Source organism: Lissotriton helveticus, chromosome 12 (genome assembly GCF_964261635.1).
Source record: "Lissotriton helveticus chromosome 12, aLisHel1.1, whole genome shotgun sequence".
Lineage (NCBI taxonomy): Eukaryota > Metazoa > Chordata > Amphibia > Caudata > Salamandridae > Lissotriton > Lissotriton helveticus.
This window is the reverse complement of record NC_136073.1, coordinates 462,444,244-462,462,643: the sequence shown is the minus strand read 5'-3', so window position 1 is coordinate 462,462,643 and position 18,400 is coordinate 462,444,244. Positions and strand designations below refer to the sequence as shown.

Sequence of the window (18,400 nt, the reverse complement as noted above, 5' to 3'; positions counted from 1 at the left end):
ACGCTCCTGCCAGGGAACTCCGCTCTTCGACCAAATCTCTCCTCCAAGTTCCGCGCTTCAAACGAAAGAAGTGGGGAGGTGCCACCTTTTCAACTCTAGCCCCCACTTTCTGGAACTCCCTCCCTGATCATTTACGTTTTGCTTCCCATTATCTTTCTTTCCGCAAAGACCTTAAAACTTTTTTGTTTAAACAAGCATTTTCCCTGTAAATCTGGCCTATGTTATCTCAGGGCCAGTTTGCCACAAATTCCCTTTTTCTGCCGAGACTTTGTCTATACAGCGCCAAGAAACCGCACGGTATATGATGCGCTCTACAAATGTTTTAAAATCAAATCAAGCATCCTGCGAAAGCACTGGGATTTTCCAGTGTCATCTGAAATCTTCCTTGCCGTCAAAGTCAATAGACCCTGGTCTATGAGAGGATGAGTTTTGCCCTCTGGACCTCGAAGTATTTGCTCTTGAAAGGCGGGATTCGGATGGGAAAGTCTACAGTCATCTCTAAAATGACTGGGAACCATGACTTCGACCTCCAAAGAGGGGTTATCCCTACCATGTTTTGTAAGTAACAACGGGCATGTATGAGAAGACGTGGACGCATGACAAACGGCGGGAAGGCATAGGGCTTTAAGCCCCGCCAGTTCTGGAGGAAGGCATCCACCCCTGATGTTTGAGGATCCGGCTTCCAACTGATGAAGCTCTTTAGCGGTGTGTTCAGTCTGACCGCGAAAATATCGGTCACGAACGGACTTCATCTGTCTTGGATTATCATAACTACTCCTTAGTCTAGTTTCCAGTTGCTGGAATCCTTGAAATTCCTTGAGAACCAATCTGCTGCGCCATTGTTCAAACCAGGAATGTTCTCTGCTGTAACACACAGTCCCTTGTTCAAGCAATAGCTCCAGAACCCTTTCGCTATTTCCGTAAGACCCTTTGAGTGTGGTCCCCCCATCTTGTTGATGTATTTCACTGCAGAGACATTGTCCATGCGCTGCATTATGCAACATTGTTTAATTCTGAGTGAAGCTTCAAACCGCTAGTTCCAAGCAGTTGATATGTAGTTCCTTCTCGAGTTGTGTCCAACGACCCCCTATTGATGATTAGCCACATGTGGCACCCCATCCTTCTAGGCTCGCATCTGATTCTATTATCAATTCTGCAGCTTCATCAAAGATGGCCCTGTAATTCCAGGCTTCCGTATTCTTTAGCCGCCAAGTCGGTTCCTTCTTGGAGTCTTGGTCTGGACATGTCATTTGTGAGTAGGAGAGATTCGTTCTGAGAGCTTTCGCTTTCAGTCTCTGAAGGGCTCTGTAATGAAGGGGTCCTGGAAAAATTGCCTGGATGGTTGAAGAAAGGAGGCCCAGGATCCTGGCCAAAAGTTTCAGGGGAAACATTTCCATTGATAGTATCTTTCTGAGCTCTTTCTGAAGTTTCTTTATCTTTTCCCTTGGTAATTTCAGTTCTGCATTCAGTGTGTTGACCATGAAACCCAGAAATTGAGTTTCTTGACTTGATATTATGCCTGACTTTCTTGTGTTTATTACGAAACCTAAAAGTTGAAGTAGGTGGATAGTAAGATCTGTGTAACGAGTTACCATCGATTTGGATTGACCCATTATGAGGATATCGTCCAGATAAATAATTAACCTTACTCCCCTTTCCCTCAGCCAAGCTACCACCAGACGCAATACCTTGGTGAAACACCAAGGGGCTAAAGAAAGCCCGAGGGGAGGGTGCAAAATTCCCAAAGTTTTCCTTACCATGTGAATTGGAGGAATTTCCTGTGTGGGGGCCAAATCGGGATAGTCAGATAGGCATCCTTTAAGTCTAGACGTGTTAACCAGTCTCCCTTTCTCAAAACGTCCCTTAGGAGGTGTTTTCCCTTCATTTTGAAGTGGTGATATGTTACCCATTCTTTTAAGCTTTTCAAATTTATGACAGGTCTCTGCCCTTTGTTTTTCTTTTCCACTAGGAATATGTTGCTCACAAAGCCTGTTTGGGGGCTCTCTTTTATTGCCCCTTTGGCTAAAAGGTCCTTTACTTCTCGAGAGACTAATTTTCTCTGTTCCTGAGAGAAGGTTATTTCTTGAGGTCTTTTTGTTTGAATGAGGGTATCGACAAATTCTATTTTGTGACCCTTGACTATATCCAGAACCCACGGGTCTTGTGTCATCATAGTTGAATTCCCAGAGAAAAGGGCTAGTCTCCCTCCCACCTTTATAGGGGTATCTGAAGGGTCTTTGAAGGTTCTTACCTATGGAGAAACCTCTGTTTCTTCTCGCTCCCCGGAAGGGTCTTGTACGGTTTCTCTGTCTTTGCGGGAAGAAAGATTGGCATTCATAAAAGGATGTCTGTTGGAATCTTGAGCCTCGTCCCAGAATGGGTCTAGAGGATGATTGTCCACGGAACTGACCCCGCATTTGTCCGACCCTTCCAAAAAGGTTGTCTTGAAAAAACACTTTTTTGATGTCGCGTTGTGACTTCTGAATAGAGCTAAAGGCCCGACATATTTAGCCATGTCGTAAATAAACTCTTCTCCAAAGAGGAGTTCTTGAGAAGATGGTCCTCCTTCCTTATCCGCTAGCTCAATTAGTTTTGGGGCTATTTGTAGGAGAATTTCTTTTCTCCGTTCATTAGAAATAGCAGTATTAGCGTTGCCAATCAGGCAGATTGTCCTTTTGACCCACTGGCAAAAATCTTTAGGGTCTATAGGTGTCCCTTCAACACAGGAGTTTTCGGCTAGTTCAAAAATGTTTGTTATTGGGCCAATTGTGTCCAAGAGGCGGTCTTGACACGATCTTAGGCTCTTGTCAATCCCTTTACTAGGGTCTTTGGCATCCTTGGCTATAAAAGCCACGACCTTAGGGTCAAGTTCAGGGGGTCATAGTGATTTTATCAGGAAGGGCTGGGCGCAGGCACTCAGACTTCAGTCTTGATCTTACTTCCTTAGGTATTTATTTCCTGTGCCAGAAGGTAATGTAGTCTGCTACATGTTGGGAAGGGAACCATTCTAGGGATAATGGGTGTTTGATTAGCAAGGGATCAAACCTTATCTCTCTGAAGGGGTCGGTAATGCCCATTTTTTAGCTTGAGGCCTTACTTGCCTCTTCAGAGCTTCCCGGTGTTTTGTCTCCTATGTTCTCATCGTCCGAGTCAAAGTTTGATGAACAGGAGAGATCGATCTCTGCTTCATCCTGCTTGTCGCTGTCCATATGTATAGGGGGTTTAGAATTTGTCTGTTGCCCTTCTGTGATGCCCGAGGCATCGTTCTCGTCACCGCATGAGAAGTGTGAATCATGTGTTTTCCTTGTTTTCTTAGTCTTTTTAGAAGTTTCAACAGGGTGTTCTGTTGTGGCTCTTTTCTTTGGGGCCTTAACTGCCCCTTCTTTTGCGCCTAAGAATTGTGCAGTACTGGTGGAGGGCCATGCCCTTAACAGCATTTCAAATTTCTTATTGTCTCATTAAAAGAATCCATGGCTTTATCCATGGCCTTAGAGACCATTGATTCGAGCTTACCTTCAAGGTTAGAATCTGGATTAAGAGACATTGTGGGGGAAATATATAATTAATATACTAAATCAGGTATAGTAATCTTCCTTTTTTCTCTTTTTTTTTTTAACACAGAATAAGGGGTTAATATAGAGTTAAAAAGATTATCAGCCCCCTCTTTTTTTTTTTTTAAAGACGGGGTAGAGATAATAACTGGAGGAGGTGGAAGGGGTTAATTTCTAATTTGTAGCCAAGGAAGCGTGAGCCGATAAAAATATCCGTGTAAGGTGTAAGCTGGTAAAAATATTCGTGTTGCGTTGGTGTAACAGCAGCAACTGCCAAATGTTGCTTGCTGTAGTTATGACAACCATGCACGTTTCTTGCGTTCGTGGTTGTTCCCTATGGTCATTCCTTCAACTGTCCTCTCCCCGCGATGCACGTTTGAAATGCGCATCTCAGTGGGGAAGGAAGACTACTGACGTGCTGCGAGGAGCCGGGAGAGCAGCTGGGAGGACACAGAGGTATTTAGACTAAGGCCGGGGCGGCCGTAAAATACAACACAGTATGTGGCAGGGCTCGGGACAATGGAGGCAGGGACGCGCCTCAGCTGACAGGCCTGGCACGCGCTCAAAGCACTGCCAGGCAACGCCTAGCGATCGCGTCTATTTTTCAAGGGACGGAAGGTGGAAAGTGAGCTGTAAAGCTCAGCAATAATAGATTGGCGCATAAGCGAACAAAGGCCCAAGAAGGCAGAATTTGAAGGGTCTAAAAGACTCAGGGGGAACGTGAAAGAAAAAAAGGAAAGTGGTGAAAAATACACTAGATTGTAATGTCTAAATTAAGAAGGTATTCAAAAGAGCCATTTTTAGACAAGAGATATCGCACAGTAGAGTCGATAGGACCAAGTTATGTGATAAACAAGTACAAGCTGGTAAACATATAAATTGTGTAAGCACAAGTGAGGGTACTTATCTTGTTGAGCAGCAGCAACAAAGAAGGAAGATGGATGTGTGCTCATGCTCTATATACTATAATGGAATGTTGTTTAAAGTTCTATCTTCTCTTCATTGTTACTGCTGAGTTATGGCAATAAAGGAGATTTGCATAATGTTGCCCTTCGTGTCATGCCATAAGCTAGCTGCATGCAAAATCACAAAAACTGATTTATGTTCGTTTCTATATCTTTAATATAAAGCTTTTTAAAAAAGGTGCTGCATTGTGGTAGACCCTTTCATGTGGGAGGTGCTTTAGCTCTCGATCTTGCTTTAATTAAAGGCGGTAACCCTGAACTTTGTAAATGATAAATTGAGCCAAATGTGGTTTTGTTAAAATCAAAGGGTCAAGAAAATTCTCCCCCCCAAAAAAAGTTTATAGAACTAGGCAAGGTAAAACCAATAGGGATAGAAAAACTTAAGTAGTAAATTAATGGAAGACTTAGGGGAAAAAAAGCTCACCCGAGTTCAAACAAAAAGCAAAGAAGAGCAGGATAGAAAACAAATATTCATACAGTTGGACTTTGCAGGACTTGTTGTCTGTCCTGTTTACCCCTGCTGGTCAGCAGCTCCACCACATCCATAGAAGAAGTTCTTGAGTGAGGCTTTGAAAGAAGACCTCTTCACCAAACAAACAGATTCCAAAATGCCTGGTACACACTGAAAGAAAAGTACACACCTTGACATTATCTGAGTTATGTACTCAGTGTTATGTGGCCCTTTGCATGATGCTGTGCAGTTTAGATGTGCAACTAATTGCTTTTATACTGATCAGTAATCTGCGTCCCACTTTGCATCACACAAAAGCCCCTTCAAAACCTTAGTAAGTAAATTTCTTTCTTTTCAACAGTTAAGTTGTTGGCACCAGTAAATAGTCTTTGTGTTGAAAGTAATAATCTCTTGAGGGTTATGGGATGGAGAATGCTTACATGATGTAAACCTATAACTGCCACTAGAAGTTTAGTTCCGGACAAAACCAGGAGGTTACTGAACATGACATATCTTACTTTCTCTTTTTTGTTTTATTTTTTAATGTTAACTTATTATTTTTTTTCCATTTTTTAAATTTTTTCTATTTTCAGCTCCTGTCTGCGCTCTTGGCTTGAACAAGATACTTCCTGCCCGACATGTCGGATGTCGCTTAACATTGCTGATAATAATCGAACAAGAGATGAGCAACAAAGAGAACATGTTGATGAGAATGTTGTTCCTGTGGCAGTTGCAGAGGGCAGACCTCGCCTGAATCACCACAACCATTTCTTTCACTTTGATGGTAAGTTAGTTCATTATAAATGTAATATTTCATGGTATGTGTGAATGATAAAAAGCACGGTTACTTGAGAGAATGATGTTCACTGAAGTTTTTCCACTCACCACCTGTAGCACTTTAGCCCTACTTACAAGTTGTATGGAGAAAGATGATTTTCTTGTTTCTAGAGCAACAAAAGACAGTACTGGTATAGTGCGAAAGCGGGACTATGAATACTACCCTATATTTTGTTTCCGAATGCATGGTGGTGTGGCAGGTTTCCTTCAACTTGGATGCCTTTGGCTATCTATTCTTGGATAATTGGATAAAGCCAATTCTCAGGCAATTTACATTCTCCATTAACTAGGTCTATAAATTAACTCTGGATAATGAATGTTCTCTTCAGTACATACAATTCAGTTCTTGGGGCGAGCTTGGACACAAGTCTCAATGTTTCCTTTGAGAACCAACTGCATTCTAATCTTGTATGTCAATACATCCATTGATGTATTATCCAGTCATCCAGGAAATCTCCTTTCTTCTGGGCTCTATGACAAAGTGTGTCTTTCTAGTTCCAGTAACCAACTTAACAAGCATTTCTCTTCAGGAGAATTCAGAGGATAACTGGTGGTACAGAACAGGGGCTGGGATGACGAGATCACTATAATCCGTTTAGGTACTTTTCTGAGACCGAGGTTAGAGCTCATGACTTTATGAACACTGATTAGATCTGTTGTAATCATTGGAGTACCGCTTTGAATGTGGTCGATGGGGAATCAAACCTTGAATTGTTTTGTTTTTACTTTATCTATTTTATTTTATATGTCTGCACTTTATGGATACCTCTGGTATTCGAATAAAGTTTGAAATTGAATTGAATTGACAAGATCACTGTCTTCAGTAACCCTTCAGTCCTTCTCGTGAAGTGCAGTTGGAAGGAGTATACATCCAAACATTACATTCAGCTCATTTGATTAGGACCGGCTCCACAATAGAGTATGTTTGAGCTCACATGGGCGAACATCTCCAGGAGTAGTATGCCACTTACGACACAATTCTGTCCTTCTGCCTTCTGTAACATTGAGCTTCATTCTCATTCAGACAGACAATATTACGACTTATTGCCTAAAGGCAAGGATACACAACACAAGAATTATGTTGTGGAAAGCACAGATTTAATGGCATTGATTGACAATCCATGTTACAATTGTTCACCTACCATTCTTTCAGAACTTAACTGACATTCGCTGAAGAACATGCTTCAGCCTGAACGACAAGATGCTCCAAGAGATCTTTCCTGCTTGGGGAACTCCAGATGGTGATTTTATTTCCTCTCTTGGGCAAAATATAAAATGCCATAACTTTGTATCTTGATCACCCCATATCCATTTCAAAAGTGCAGTTCTTTTGATAGATCAGTCTAGCCAATGTCTTCTCCCTTTTCTCTGATTTATCTCCTGCCCAACATAATTTTAAAAAGCAAAGCAGGAATGATGCTCATGGCTTCCCCTTGACCATAACCCTGTAGGTAGCTGCTCTACTTCTGTCCCAAAAACATGCAAAAGCTTCCTTGCAGGCCAGTTTTGTCCAGGATTTTAGACATGATTCTGCTCCCCAAGCATACAACTTCTGAGTTGGACTGCTTGGCTCCCCGATAAGTACCTGTATTATAGATACTTTCATTTCTTGAGTGGCTGCATGACCACCTTGGGGGGGGGGGGGGGGGGGGGGGGTTAAAAAAACAACCGCCCATAAGATAAGAATGGGCTTGGAAGTGGTTCAGAATCTAGTGAAGTTGACCCGAGTATGTGCTAAGAGTAGTTAAACAGTCGGTGGTCAGCAATAGGCAATGATGGCGCTCTAAGGTCTCTCACAAGTACAAATCCGTTAAGGCAGGTAATCTGGCACGGTGCATAAGGTAGGGAAAAACCACCAGATCCCAACGTTTGTGGCCAGCAGATCACTAATGCTATATATAGAAATCCTCTGCACAAGTTCAAAAGTAAATCCATAAAGTTACATTAAATATCACAACGGTGCTTGTCTTTATATTTTCAGATGTCTTTAATTCAAGATCTTTAAGCCTTCTTAGACAACACGTGTTTCTTGCTGTTACAGGGGATTACCCCTCAACTTCTTCAGGGCTGAGGTTAGTTTCAAGTAGTCTCTTAGTTCCAGTGATGATTCCACCCCAGAAGGGGTTCCTATAAGTACTGCTCCTGGAGAGGTAGACAAATTAGTCTAGTGTCCGGAGAGCTAAATATGATTCCACATATAAGGGAGTTTCTTTTAGACGAGTTGCCCTATCAGGCAATATTTGGATAGAACCCTTCAGATCTCTAGGCAGTGGCGTGTTCGCTGTGCAAATCAGTCAAATAGACTGCTGGTTTTCACGGCGAACATGCCGTTCTGATTCTTTTCAGTCACACTTCGCTACAGCCTACTTTGCCATATCACTGCCCTGTTTCAAAACCTTGGAGCCTCTATTTGATAGCCAGTGGATTGCTCTTCATGGCCAGAGTACCACATTTTGTTTCATTTTACCTTGCATGGGTTGAGGTATACTATTCTGTAGACAGTGCTGTATTTTATGTTACAAGCCTTGAGTGTGTCATTTGTTTAAGCTGTGATACCACCTCCTCCCAGTACTCTATCATCCTACATGACCATGTTATATGTAGGAACATAGCACCATGCTCAACACATTTCGGACAGGTAGAGGTCCTGGTAGGGTATGTGCTTTGCAGTCAAATGGATGTTCGCTGTGCAAATCAGTCAAATAGACTGCTGGTTTTCACGGCGAACATGCCGTTCTGATTCTTTTCAGTCACACTTCGCTACAGCCTACTTTGCCATATCACTGCCCTGTTTCAAAACCTTGGAGCCTCTATTTGATAGCCAGTGGATTGCTCTTCATGGCCAGAGTACCACATTTTGTTTCATTTTACCTTGCATGGGTTGAGGTATACTATTCTGTAGACAGTGCTGTATTTTATGTTACAAGCCTTGAGTGTGTCATTTGTTTAAGCTGTGATACCACCTCCTCCCAGTACTCTATCATCCTACATGACCATGTTATATGTAGGAACATAGCACCATGCTCAACACATTTCGGACAGGTAGAGGTCCTGGTAGGGTATGTGCTTTGCAGTCAAATGGATGTAAGATACATAAAGTGGAGATAATCAGTGTGTCAATTTGAACCGTGCATTGCCTGCAATCTGTTGCACCTTCATGCAGGTTTCCCCATCTACACATTTGTCAAGGAGGTTGGCAAGTCGCCTTCCCAAGCCTATCTGGCTTTTGTTGTGACTGAAAGTTTGTCGACCTTCAATGCCATTTTAAGACGCGAGACCAGTCTCCTCCCTCCTCTAACCTCTAGGAGCACCTCCTCCATAGTAATGGAAGATTCTGGCACGTCCAGCAGCTTAGAAAATTGCAGAAACTGCCTAGTTTCAACACCAAATTTCTCTCGAACCTCTTCAAAAGATATAAACGTATCACCTAGGTATGTCACCCAGTGTAAGGGTCCCTCCCTCTCCCTATACTGCTAATGTTGTGTTTGCCTGTACACAATGAAAAAGCTGTGACAATTTAATCCTCAGGGATCGTGAAGGGTGGTCTCTTCAACACTCTTGTGGGCCATTTCCTGTGTATTGGCCACGTGACGAACTATCCATAAGGTGCCTGGGAGATGATGTTCCCCTCTTATCAGGTAGACTGGCAATGTTCCCTCTGGAACATCCCCTCTGTAGGAGTCTTGGTTCCCACTTTGGACTGTCTACTCACCATTTTTCTGCGTGTTGTAATTGTGCAGCAATATAATAAAGTTCTGGGTCTGGTAAGCCCAGTTCTCTACGCACTCCATCTATTGTCCACACTACCAAGTGCACCCTGTTTCTTTTCCCTGCCCATACCAGTAGGACTAACAAACTAGCAATTTCTCGGACAATAGACTTCAAGACAGGGCATTTTGTATTTTGCGCTATGTACAGTAACAGCACCATTTTTCGCCATTGCCACTGTACCCATGATGGAGCGCAGAAGATAATTCCGAAAGTTTGTGGAGGCTCTAAACCCCTTAAAGAGCTTACCCACGTTATGTGCACGATGAGATGCAGCAGGGTGGGACACCCATATTCCCAGGTATTAAAACGATGTCTGTTCCCAATGTAAGCGTAGGGAAGGTAGTTTCGGCTGCAACGTTTCTCTCAGCCTGTTAGGGAGTTTCATAGTGTATTTTGTTTATTAATGTATAACCTTAACCTGAGACCGTTGCAAATTCATCCAACCCCCAAATGGATCGAGCTGGTATACCAGGACGACATCCACATATGGAGAGACCCCATGTACCACATCGCCCATCTGTCTTCACCGTGGCTGCAGTTCCTATCACAACCATTTTACTGTCCGTTCTGCCGCAATTGCAAATTACAGAGGCAGTAACTGATACCTTGCCTGGTCCCCCTGTCCACTCTCCTGTTGCCAGATGTCCTGCCACCCGAACTAACTCTGGCAACCGGGTTCTTTATACAGGAGCCCCGCCTATCTCAGAAAATTTCTTCCAGAACCCATATCTCTAAGGACCTCAAACATGTACTCCCAACTGAGGGAGTACAACACCTTTTCAATGTCAAACTCCACTAGGGCATATTCTTCTTAGGCATCCTCGGTCGAGGCTATGACATGATTGAAGCGTCTGATATTCATTAGCGTATTGCGTCCTGGTATAAAGTCGCATTAGTCCTCATAGACCAAGGCCCCAACCCTAGTTAGAAATCTACTGGCTAATATATTGGAGAGAATCTTTGTATCTACATTTAGCCTAGATAACGCCAGAATGAGCCAAGCTCTACCGGGTTTTTATCAGGTTTCTGTACCATTACAATATTTTCCTCTCTCATGGTATCTGGTAATATATCGCTAAGCTTCGCCTCCAAATACATTTCTTGTAACCTATCCACCACAATGTCAGTGTATGCTTGATAAAACTCTCAGGGGAATGCTGCCCTTCAAGGGGCCTTGCCTCTGGACACAGTTCAAAAAGCATCCACAACCTACTCTCTAGTGGTTTCTAGCTCTAGCGCTTCCGTATCTTTGCGGAGCAGCTTTGGGAGCCCAAGAGGTTCCATGAGTGTCTTGATCTGCAATAGATCTGGGAGCTCTGGGCTTTCACAGAGGTGGACCACATGTGCCGACAAGGTATCCTTATACATTGTGACTGCCATGGTCTTATCTGGCCTTTTCAAGGTCAGTATCAGCGAGGTAGTGGATTCTCTTTTAAGGATCCAGGCTAGGAATCTTCCTGACATGTCCCCTTCCTGGTGTAACGTTTGCCTATTATCCCTGAGAGAATGTTTATCCAGAGCATTCCATCTATCTGCATTATCGCGTCTGAGTGCTAGTCTGGCTTGTTACTGACTGACATCAGCATCTTTGCGCTCCTGGAGCTGTGCCAACTTAGTCTTCTGCCGCGCTAGGGTGTGTTGTAGGTGCTGCTTCATGCCAAATATTTTTGACATGCATATGGCCCAGATCATTACCTTTAGTGCTTCCCATTCAATTGCACAACATCTGTAGATTCACATTTGGTCTCCAGTTAGCCCTCTAAGCTGACTCTGATTTCTGACTTTGACACTGCTGGTGAGGGCCTCTAGCTTCAACAGTGAGGTTGATGTTCAATATCATCGGCCATCCCCATCGTAGCTTAGCACCAATGGGGAATAGTCTGAGAGGAGCCTTTTTAAGTACTGAACTCATTGTAGTCTGCAGTTCAACTCCCTGCATACTAAGATACAGATCCAGCTCACTATAAGTGTTATGCATCAATGAATGACATGAGTTCTGTCTGTTCATAGGGTACATGACACGCCAGATGTCTATACAGCCCAGCTTTGCCATTACCTTGGCGAGTATAGCAATCATCCCTGGTTTAGTGTGGTGTCGTGGGGGGTTTGGAGGGAGGGATGGATTGGATAACCTATTTACATCACTGTCCAATACCTTATTAAAATCGCCAGCCCAAATCAATTGTAAGGCTCTGTATGGGAGAATGATTTGATACAGTGTCTCTAAGAAAACTTTATTGTCTGTTTTGGCTGCAGATGAATTTAGCGCATAGACCTCAGAGTATGAGATATTGGCCCTATACGTCTGCTGTGGAGTGTCTTTGCTGAAAGGGTAATCTTGGGATCACCCATATTGTGACTCCCCTGGCTTACAATGAGTACATGGAAAAGATCATTTGTCCTCACCATTTCTTTTTCGGTATACCCTTTATCTGTTAGGTGAGTTTTCGGGAGCACGGTGATTCTATTTCATGCCGTCTGATATGTGTGTGTCCAGTATAGCTTTGTTTAGGCATATAGCTCATGAACGCTCCAGGTGGCTTTCTGTAATGTTCTAGTGTGGGCGGCAGTCATTTCCAAAACAAGTTGTTCGTCCCAGGTATGGACGCAGTCGCTACCCATGGTTGAGCTCATGTGCTATTGCCAGGCATATGTGGCACTATACAGTGTATTCTGAATGCAGCGTATGTGATGGGCTGATAATAATCGATGTATGTGTAATCTAATCCACCGCCCCCCCAGGGTAAACTCTTCCAACCATCAAACTGGTGCATCCACAACCCACTCCAAAAATAATTGTTATAATATGTCTATGTGATTCTGGGTATTAACTCTGTTCTAAGCTAATCCTAATGTGGTATAATAAATGGAAGGACGTGATTACCCCAGGGATGCCAAGGCCAACACCTTCCCGGCTACTCACGCAGGAACAAGACCCTCAAAAGACCCTGAATGCTCTCTTGAAAAGGGATCGGGCAAGCCTACTATGTGGTCACAACACCCACTATGGCTGTTCAGAAGGAGGAACTTACCTGTAGCAGGTCCTCCCACACCCCAGTTGAACAGCTGACGCGGGCGGGGGGATAGCAGAGCAATTTGAACATTGGACAGATCAGAATACACAACAGTTTATTAATCAGTTCAAGCTAAATTCTGGTAACCCGCTCATCTGCTTCCTGCGATTTCATATGCACCTTCGTAGCCTACTATACTCAACAAGTTTACTCTAGAGCTGCAGTACGCAGTGTCTGCTCAGTATGTGTCCTCAACAGGAAGTTTGCTCATCGTGTCCCCAAAAATGTCACTAAACAATCATGTCACTTTCTAGCTGGACCGCAGGCTCACTGGAAAGAACTCCTGTGTCTGACTCCCTGTGTCTGTCTCCATCGTGATTTAATGTCCAGTGTTCATCTTCACATGCCACCAGCCGTTCAACAGTCTCGGTAGGATTGCTCATGTCACGCCACCTACCATCATCGTCCACTCCCTCGGCATCGTCCTACTCTCTCTGTTAGCACTGCCCCAGTCCTTTTGTCTAGTTCCAACCACCCCACAACTCCTGTGGTAAAGAATTGAGATTTGCCATAGTGTAGTTCCGATTCATGAATTTTCTCCGACTATAGAGAAGAGGTTCAACAAATGCTTAAAACATTTGCAATAGTAAAGTAAAAACTGGAATCTTTATGACACTGTACTTATAGCAGGGGTCACCTCTGGTGCGAAATATTCGTAGATTCGTGTCCTTCCCCCTGTAGTTAAAGATTTTTGCAATCAAAGTCATAAATGGGCACCCTAGGTGGCACTGGGCCAGATCCCTTGTCACTCGGTCAATCACACACAAGGGAAAGTCGTGCTGTTGCTAGTGACCGCTCGTTCACTTTGCCTCTGCTCCCTGGGCACCCTCTCCAGGGAATGTATGAGAATTACAGTCTGCGCCTGGGCCTAAGTCACAAGCACACAGTGCATCACTCAGCCTCCTTTGCACTGCTTGCACACTATTTTATGTTTGTCATCTCCAGCGGCAGTCACGAGGTAGGTTACTCCTCCTTTCGGTGATAGTGCGCATGGGCATAGACTCCATCGTTAGATTGTTTTTCTGCCCTCAGGTTCGGATGCGGTTTGCTGCGCTCCGGTTCGGCACAGTTTCTCGGACGCCTTTTTTTTTTGTTTGAATATTTTTATTAATGTATTTTTGGTATAAGGTTACATGAATGCAACACATAGGAGTAAATACCACAGCATTCAGGCTAGTTCTTTCATCTTTCATTATACACATTTCTCATGCCCCAGCAAAGGTAAATGAAATATCACAAACTCATCCAATAGTGTACACAAGGATTACCATAAACAACAACAGTATATCACAGTCGGCTCCAGTACCATGTTCTCCCTGCATATTAAGGAGCTAATATTAGACATCCTGCACCGAAACCATACAGTACAGGCGCTAGGCAAGGCTTATATTAGCCAGCAGTCATGCCTAAGGCAAGGCAGCGCTGGCCCAGTGTTGGCTACAGGTGTCATGTCGGGTAAAAGATACGCCAGAATGTGTGTGATTTGGAGATCAGGTGCGTCCCCATGTGTCTAGGCGCGGTTACCCCGTCACGATGCTCCCACTCATGCCACTGTGTCATCTGCACAGCAACCAAATAGTGCACACTCCCTGCCGGGAACCCCAGTGCATCGGTACCATGTAAATCTCACTAGTGGATTTCGAAGGAGTCATAGCTGAGGCTACATACAATATCTCATTCTAAGGATAATAATTCAAACCTATGATCAAGAAATCGGGAACCGAACAATATATAAGGCAAAACAAATCAAAATCAAATGTGTGTGTGTTAGTAGGGGCACGTATTTCCATCCGTTGTGTGAAGTGGCTGATACAACGGCGACCGCCAGGGGGGGAGGGAGGAGGGGGAGACACCGTCTGCTCCGACAGTTTCTCGGACGCCTTTGATGCGCAATCCACTACTTTCTACGGTATATTTATCGATTGCGGTTTCCTATTCTTCGCGTATCGTCTCAACTCAAAACAACTTCGATCGGAAAACCAGTGGCGGGCCTACCCGTGCCAACAGAGCTAGCAGTCATTGAAACGGACTCCTTTCAAGCTCTGGCCTGGGCGTTGTGCTAAATTTCCACGCACCAACTTGTACAAAGTGTGGAACCTCTACCTGTCCCCAGAACACGACGAGAAAGACTGCGACGCGTGCCGATCGTCTCGATCAAAGAAGACGCTTTGTGACTGTCTGCACGAGATGCATCATCAAAGCGGCTCCGCACCTGACATCTTTGGCGAAGATTCCAACACAGAACATCACGCTCCGGGAGCCGAGGAAGAATAACAACATATCTCCGTGTCCAAAGCTGACTCCGACATGGAAGAAGCGGAGCAGGTTACTCCGGGTCAGCGTACCGTGAGTAAAGATACCCCCTTGCCCTCTCAACAAACAAAGAAAAAGACTCCGGTCCCTCCTCTGCCTTCAGTCCAAGAACGGCACCGACAAAAAGTTTGATGCCCCGCCCTTGGGCCCAGCACCGAAACACAAACAAAAGACTTCTGGCTCGAGCCGGCCCCATGTCGGTGCCCAACCAACACCTTCGGCTCCGAAACGTCTCTCAGTGACAATCCCATCGTTACAGGAGAATCCACCTTCGGCACAAAAGGTTCGGAGCCGAAACCTTCCACGCTGAAACCGGCGAGTAAGGACAAAGATCCTGTCTAAAGATCCTCGGCCCGATGTCACACCTTCGGATCCGAAACAGAAAAAGCTGGTGATAAAACCCAGAAACGGGACATATCCATGCCACCCTTCCAAAAAAACTGAAAATAGACCAGCCAGAGGATTACCACATTCCTCTCAAAAGGAAAGGCGTGGGTACTAACCCTTCTCCACCTTACGTTTCTCCTCCTTCTCCCACTGATCCCAATTTACTCATCCCACCCACAAATTCACTACCACCATCAACTTACCCACAGGATGACTGGGATGGGGATGGTATCGGGATAGGCTACAGGACATTGATCCTTGGGAGGATTATCATACTGACCCAAACACAGATGACAACACTGATCTATATCCATCCAGACCCTCGCCACCTGATGATAATATTGGATATAATGAGCTACTTAACAGGGCTGCTCAATATCACGGGGTTGCGCACCATAAGGAGGTGTTAGAAGAGGACTTTCTATTTGAGACCCTAAGTTCCTCTCAGAGAGCCACTCATACACTGCCAATGCTTAAAGGGATGTTAAAAGCATGCAGATAACATATTTAAATAACCTGTCGGGCAAGAATTATTTCACCTAGGGTGGAGAAAATATATACGCCTGCCCCTACTGACCCCACTTATATCAGAGGTCAGTTGCCCGTAGACTCTATTGTGGTTTCCAACGCGCGCAAGAGAGATAACTCACGGACCACAAGTGAGGCCCCTCCTCCTGACAAGGAGTCCAAGCTAATTGATGCCTTGGGCAAAAGAGTAGCTTTCCAAGAGGCCACTCATTGGGGCATTGCTAATACTCAAGCTTTGTTGTCTCTACGATAGGTCTCATTACGATGAGCTAGAAAAGCTCATACAATTTCTCCCTGACAAGCATAAGTCTATGGCTAATGATCTTATCCAGAAAGGCAAACTCATCTCTAATACTTCCATCAGACGTGCCCTACACGCAGCAGACATGAAAGCCTTCATCACCCACAAAGTCCTTCATACCCAACCCCCTGAATACTCCGAAACCAGAATTTCAAGAGCTGGGAGAGTCCAAACACTGATAAGCTCCAACACGCTTCTTCTCATTCCTCCCAACTTCAAGAAGAAATCATCTCCCTCTCGCTCCTGCTCAGGTAATGCTCGGAAGATCTGTAACTCACTACAAAAGATACTCCGCTGCATCTCCTCATTCCCCTTCTTCAAACGGGACCTCAAATCTCTACTCCTCAACAGCTACCTCAACATGCACACAAACTGATCTTCTTTACCCTCGTTGATTAACGCCTTCAAGATGGTCACACGACTTGCTCAATGGTCTTTTTTGTCCCTGATGCCTTTCTCCTCCATGTGCCCTGTGATATACTTTGTGACTTTATAACCACTTATTGCTGCACTGTCTTGTGACTTTCACATTACAAATGTACCGCTTGTAAAAGTATTTATGTATTCTCATAACCTGTAAATCGCTCTGATACCATCGGATCCAGCTAGCGATCTATAAAACTCAAACATTAACTAAACAAACTCCCTACTTTCAAAAGTGGGATATTCCTCAAATAGATGTTTTTGTCACAGCTGAAAACACAAAATGCCCAAGCTTTGCCTTCACGTACCCACACCCACTATCCAAGGGCAACGCACTATGGATGAGTTGGTCAGGGTGTTTGCCTATGCTTTTTCACCTCTCCTTCACATTCCCTTTCTGGTTCGGAGACTCAGGCAAACATCTCTCACTATGGTTCTAGTAGCTCCCACTACTAGATCTATCAGTGGTTTCTCTCGAGAAGCTCTACCTCAGGCCAGACCTTCTCACTCGCAATCAAAGCCAAATAAGACACCCAGACCCCAGAGCTCTCAATCTAACAATTTTGCTCTTGAGGTCATAGAGTTTGGTTATCTTAATTTTCTTGACGAATGTATGACCATTTTTAAACCAGCATGCAAACACAAAACTAGAGCATGTTACGCTGCAGAGTGGAAACGTTTAGTTTACTACTACCAACTTAAACAAATGTATCCAATGAAAGCCACAGTGCAAGACATTACCTGCTACCTACTTAATTTGCAAAGGACTAATTTAGCCTACACTTTCATTAGGTTACACCTTGCCGCAATGACTGCTTATTTCCAAAACCGACCATTTCCCACTGTTCAAAATCCCAGTCATTAAGTCTTTTATGGAAAGTCTCACATGAGTCAGTCTTCCTCTAGTTCCTCCAGCACTCTCTTGGAAACCTAACATGGTTCCAACCAGAATTATGGCCCCCTCCCCCTTTGAGCTCTTCACTCATGCCCCCTTCAGTTTCTACCTTGGAAAGTGGCATTCTTAGTTGCTATTACCTCACTCAGTGGTGTTAGTGAGTGCCAGGCTTTAACCTTAGAACAACTATTCTTTCAAATACATAGAGAAAAACTGGTTCTTCGTATTAATCCTACATTCCTACCTAAGGTAGTCTCTCAGTTTCATACCACTCAATCCAATGAGCTCCTAGTGTTTTCCCCCTAACTCTGATTCTGTAGCGGAAATAACTCTTCATTCCCTAGACGTAAAAAGAGCACTCCTGTTCTGCATAGATGGAACTAAACTTTTCAGGAACACAAAGCCACTCTTGTAGCCATTCTCCACCTCATAAAGGCAACCCTACATTCAAATCAGACATAGCCAGATGGATTGTCAAATGTATTCAAACTTGCTGCGTTAAGGCCAAAAGAACTTTACCAGGTACTCCCCGAGCACACTCCACTCGTAAAAAAGGAGCTACTATGGCCTTTTTTAGGAAATATTACCATAGCTGACATTTGTAAAGCAGCTACATGGTCTACCCAACACACACATTTTCCAAACACTACTGTGTGGGTGTTTTAGCATGCCATTCAAACAATAAAGGAGCTCAGAGGGAAAAACAGAAAGGGTCGCCCTCCACTCAAAATCAACAATACAAAATAAGACCCAATCCACTGGCGACCGTCTGAATCAGTGACTAAAAGGGGGTACAAGAAACTAACTCCCCACTGATCTCTTATCCACTTTATAAGGAGAAAACTGCACTGTCCTCCGCCAAAATTAAGAACCTGTTCTCCCGGACAACACACAAGAAACCCAG

General features: G+C 44.2%; 1 protein-coding gene across 1 annotated transcript in view; it reads left to right on the top strand.

Moving 5' to 3' along the window:
* The window catches only part of AMFR (autocrine motility factor receptor), a 320,402-nt gene that overhangs the window by 173,128 nt on the left and 128,874 nt on the right, over nt 1-18,400 (top strand). The window contains exon 9 of the mRNA XM_078670185.1: nt 5,561-5,751. Within this exon, the coding sequence (XP_078526311.1) occupies nt 5,561-5,751 (191 nt within the window). The remainder of the gene's footprint in view (nt 1-5,560; nt 5,752-18,400) is intronic.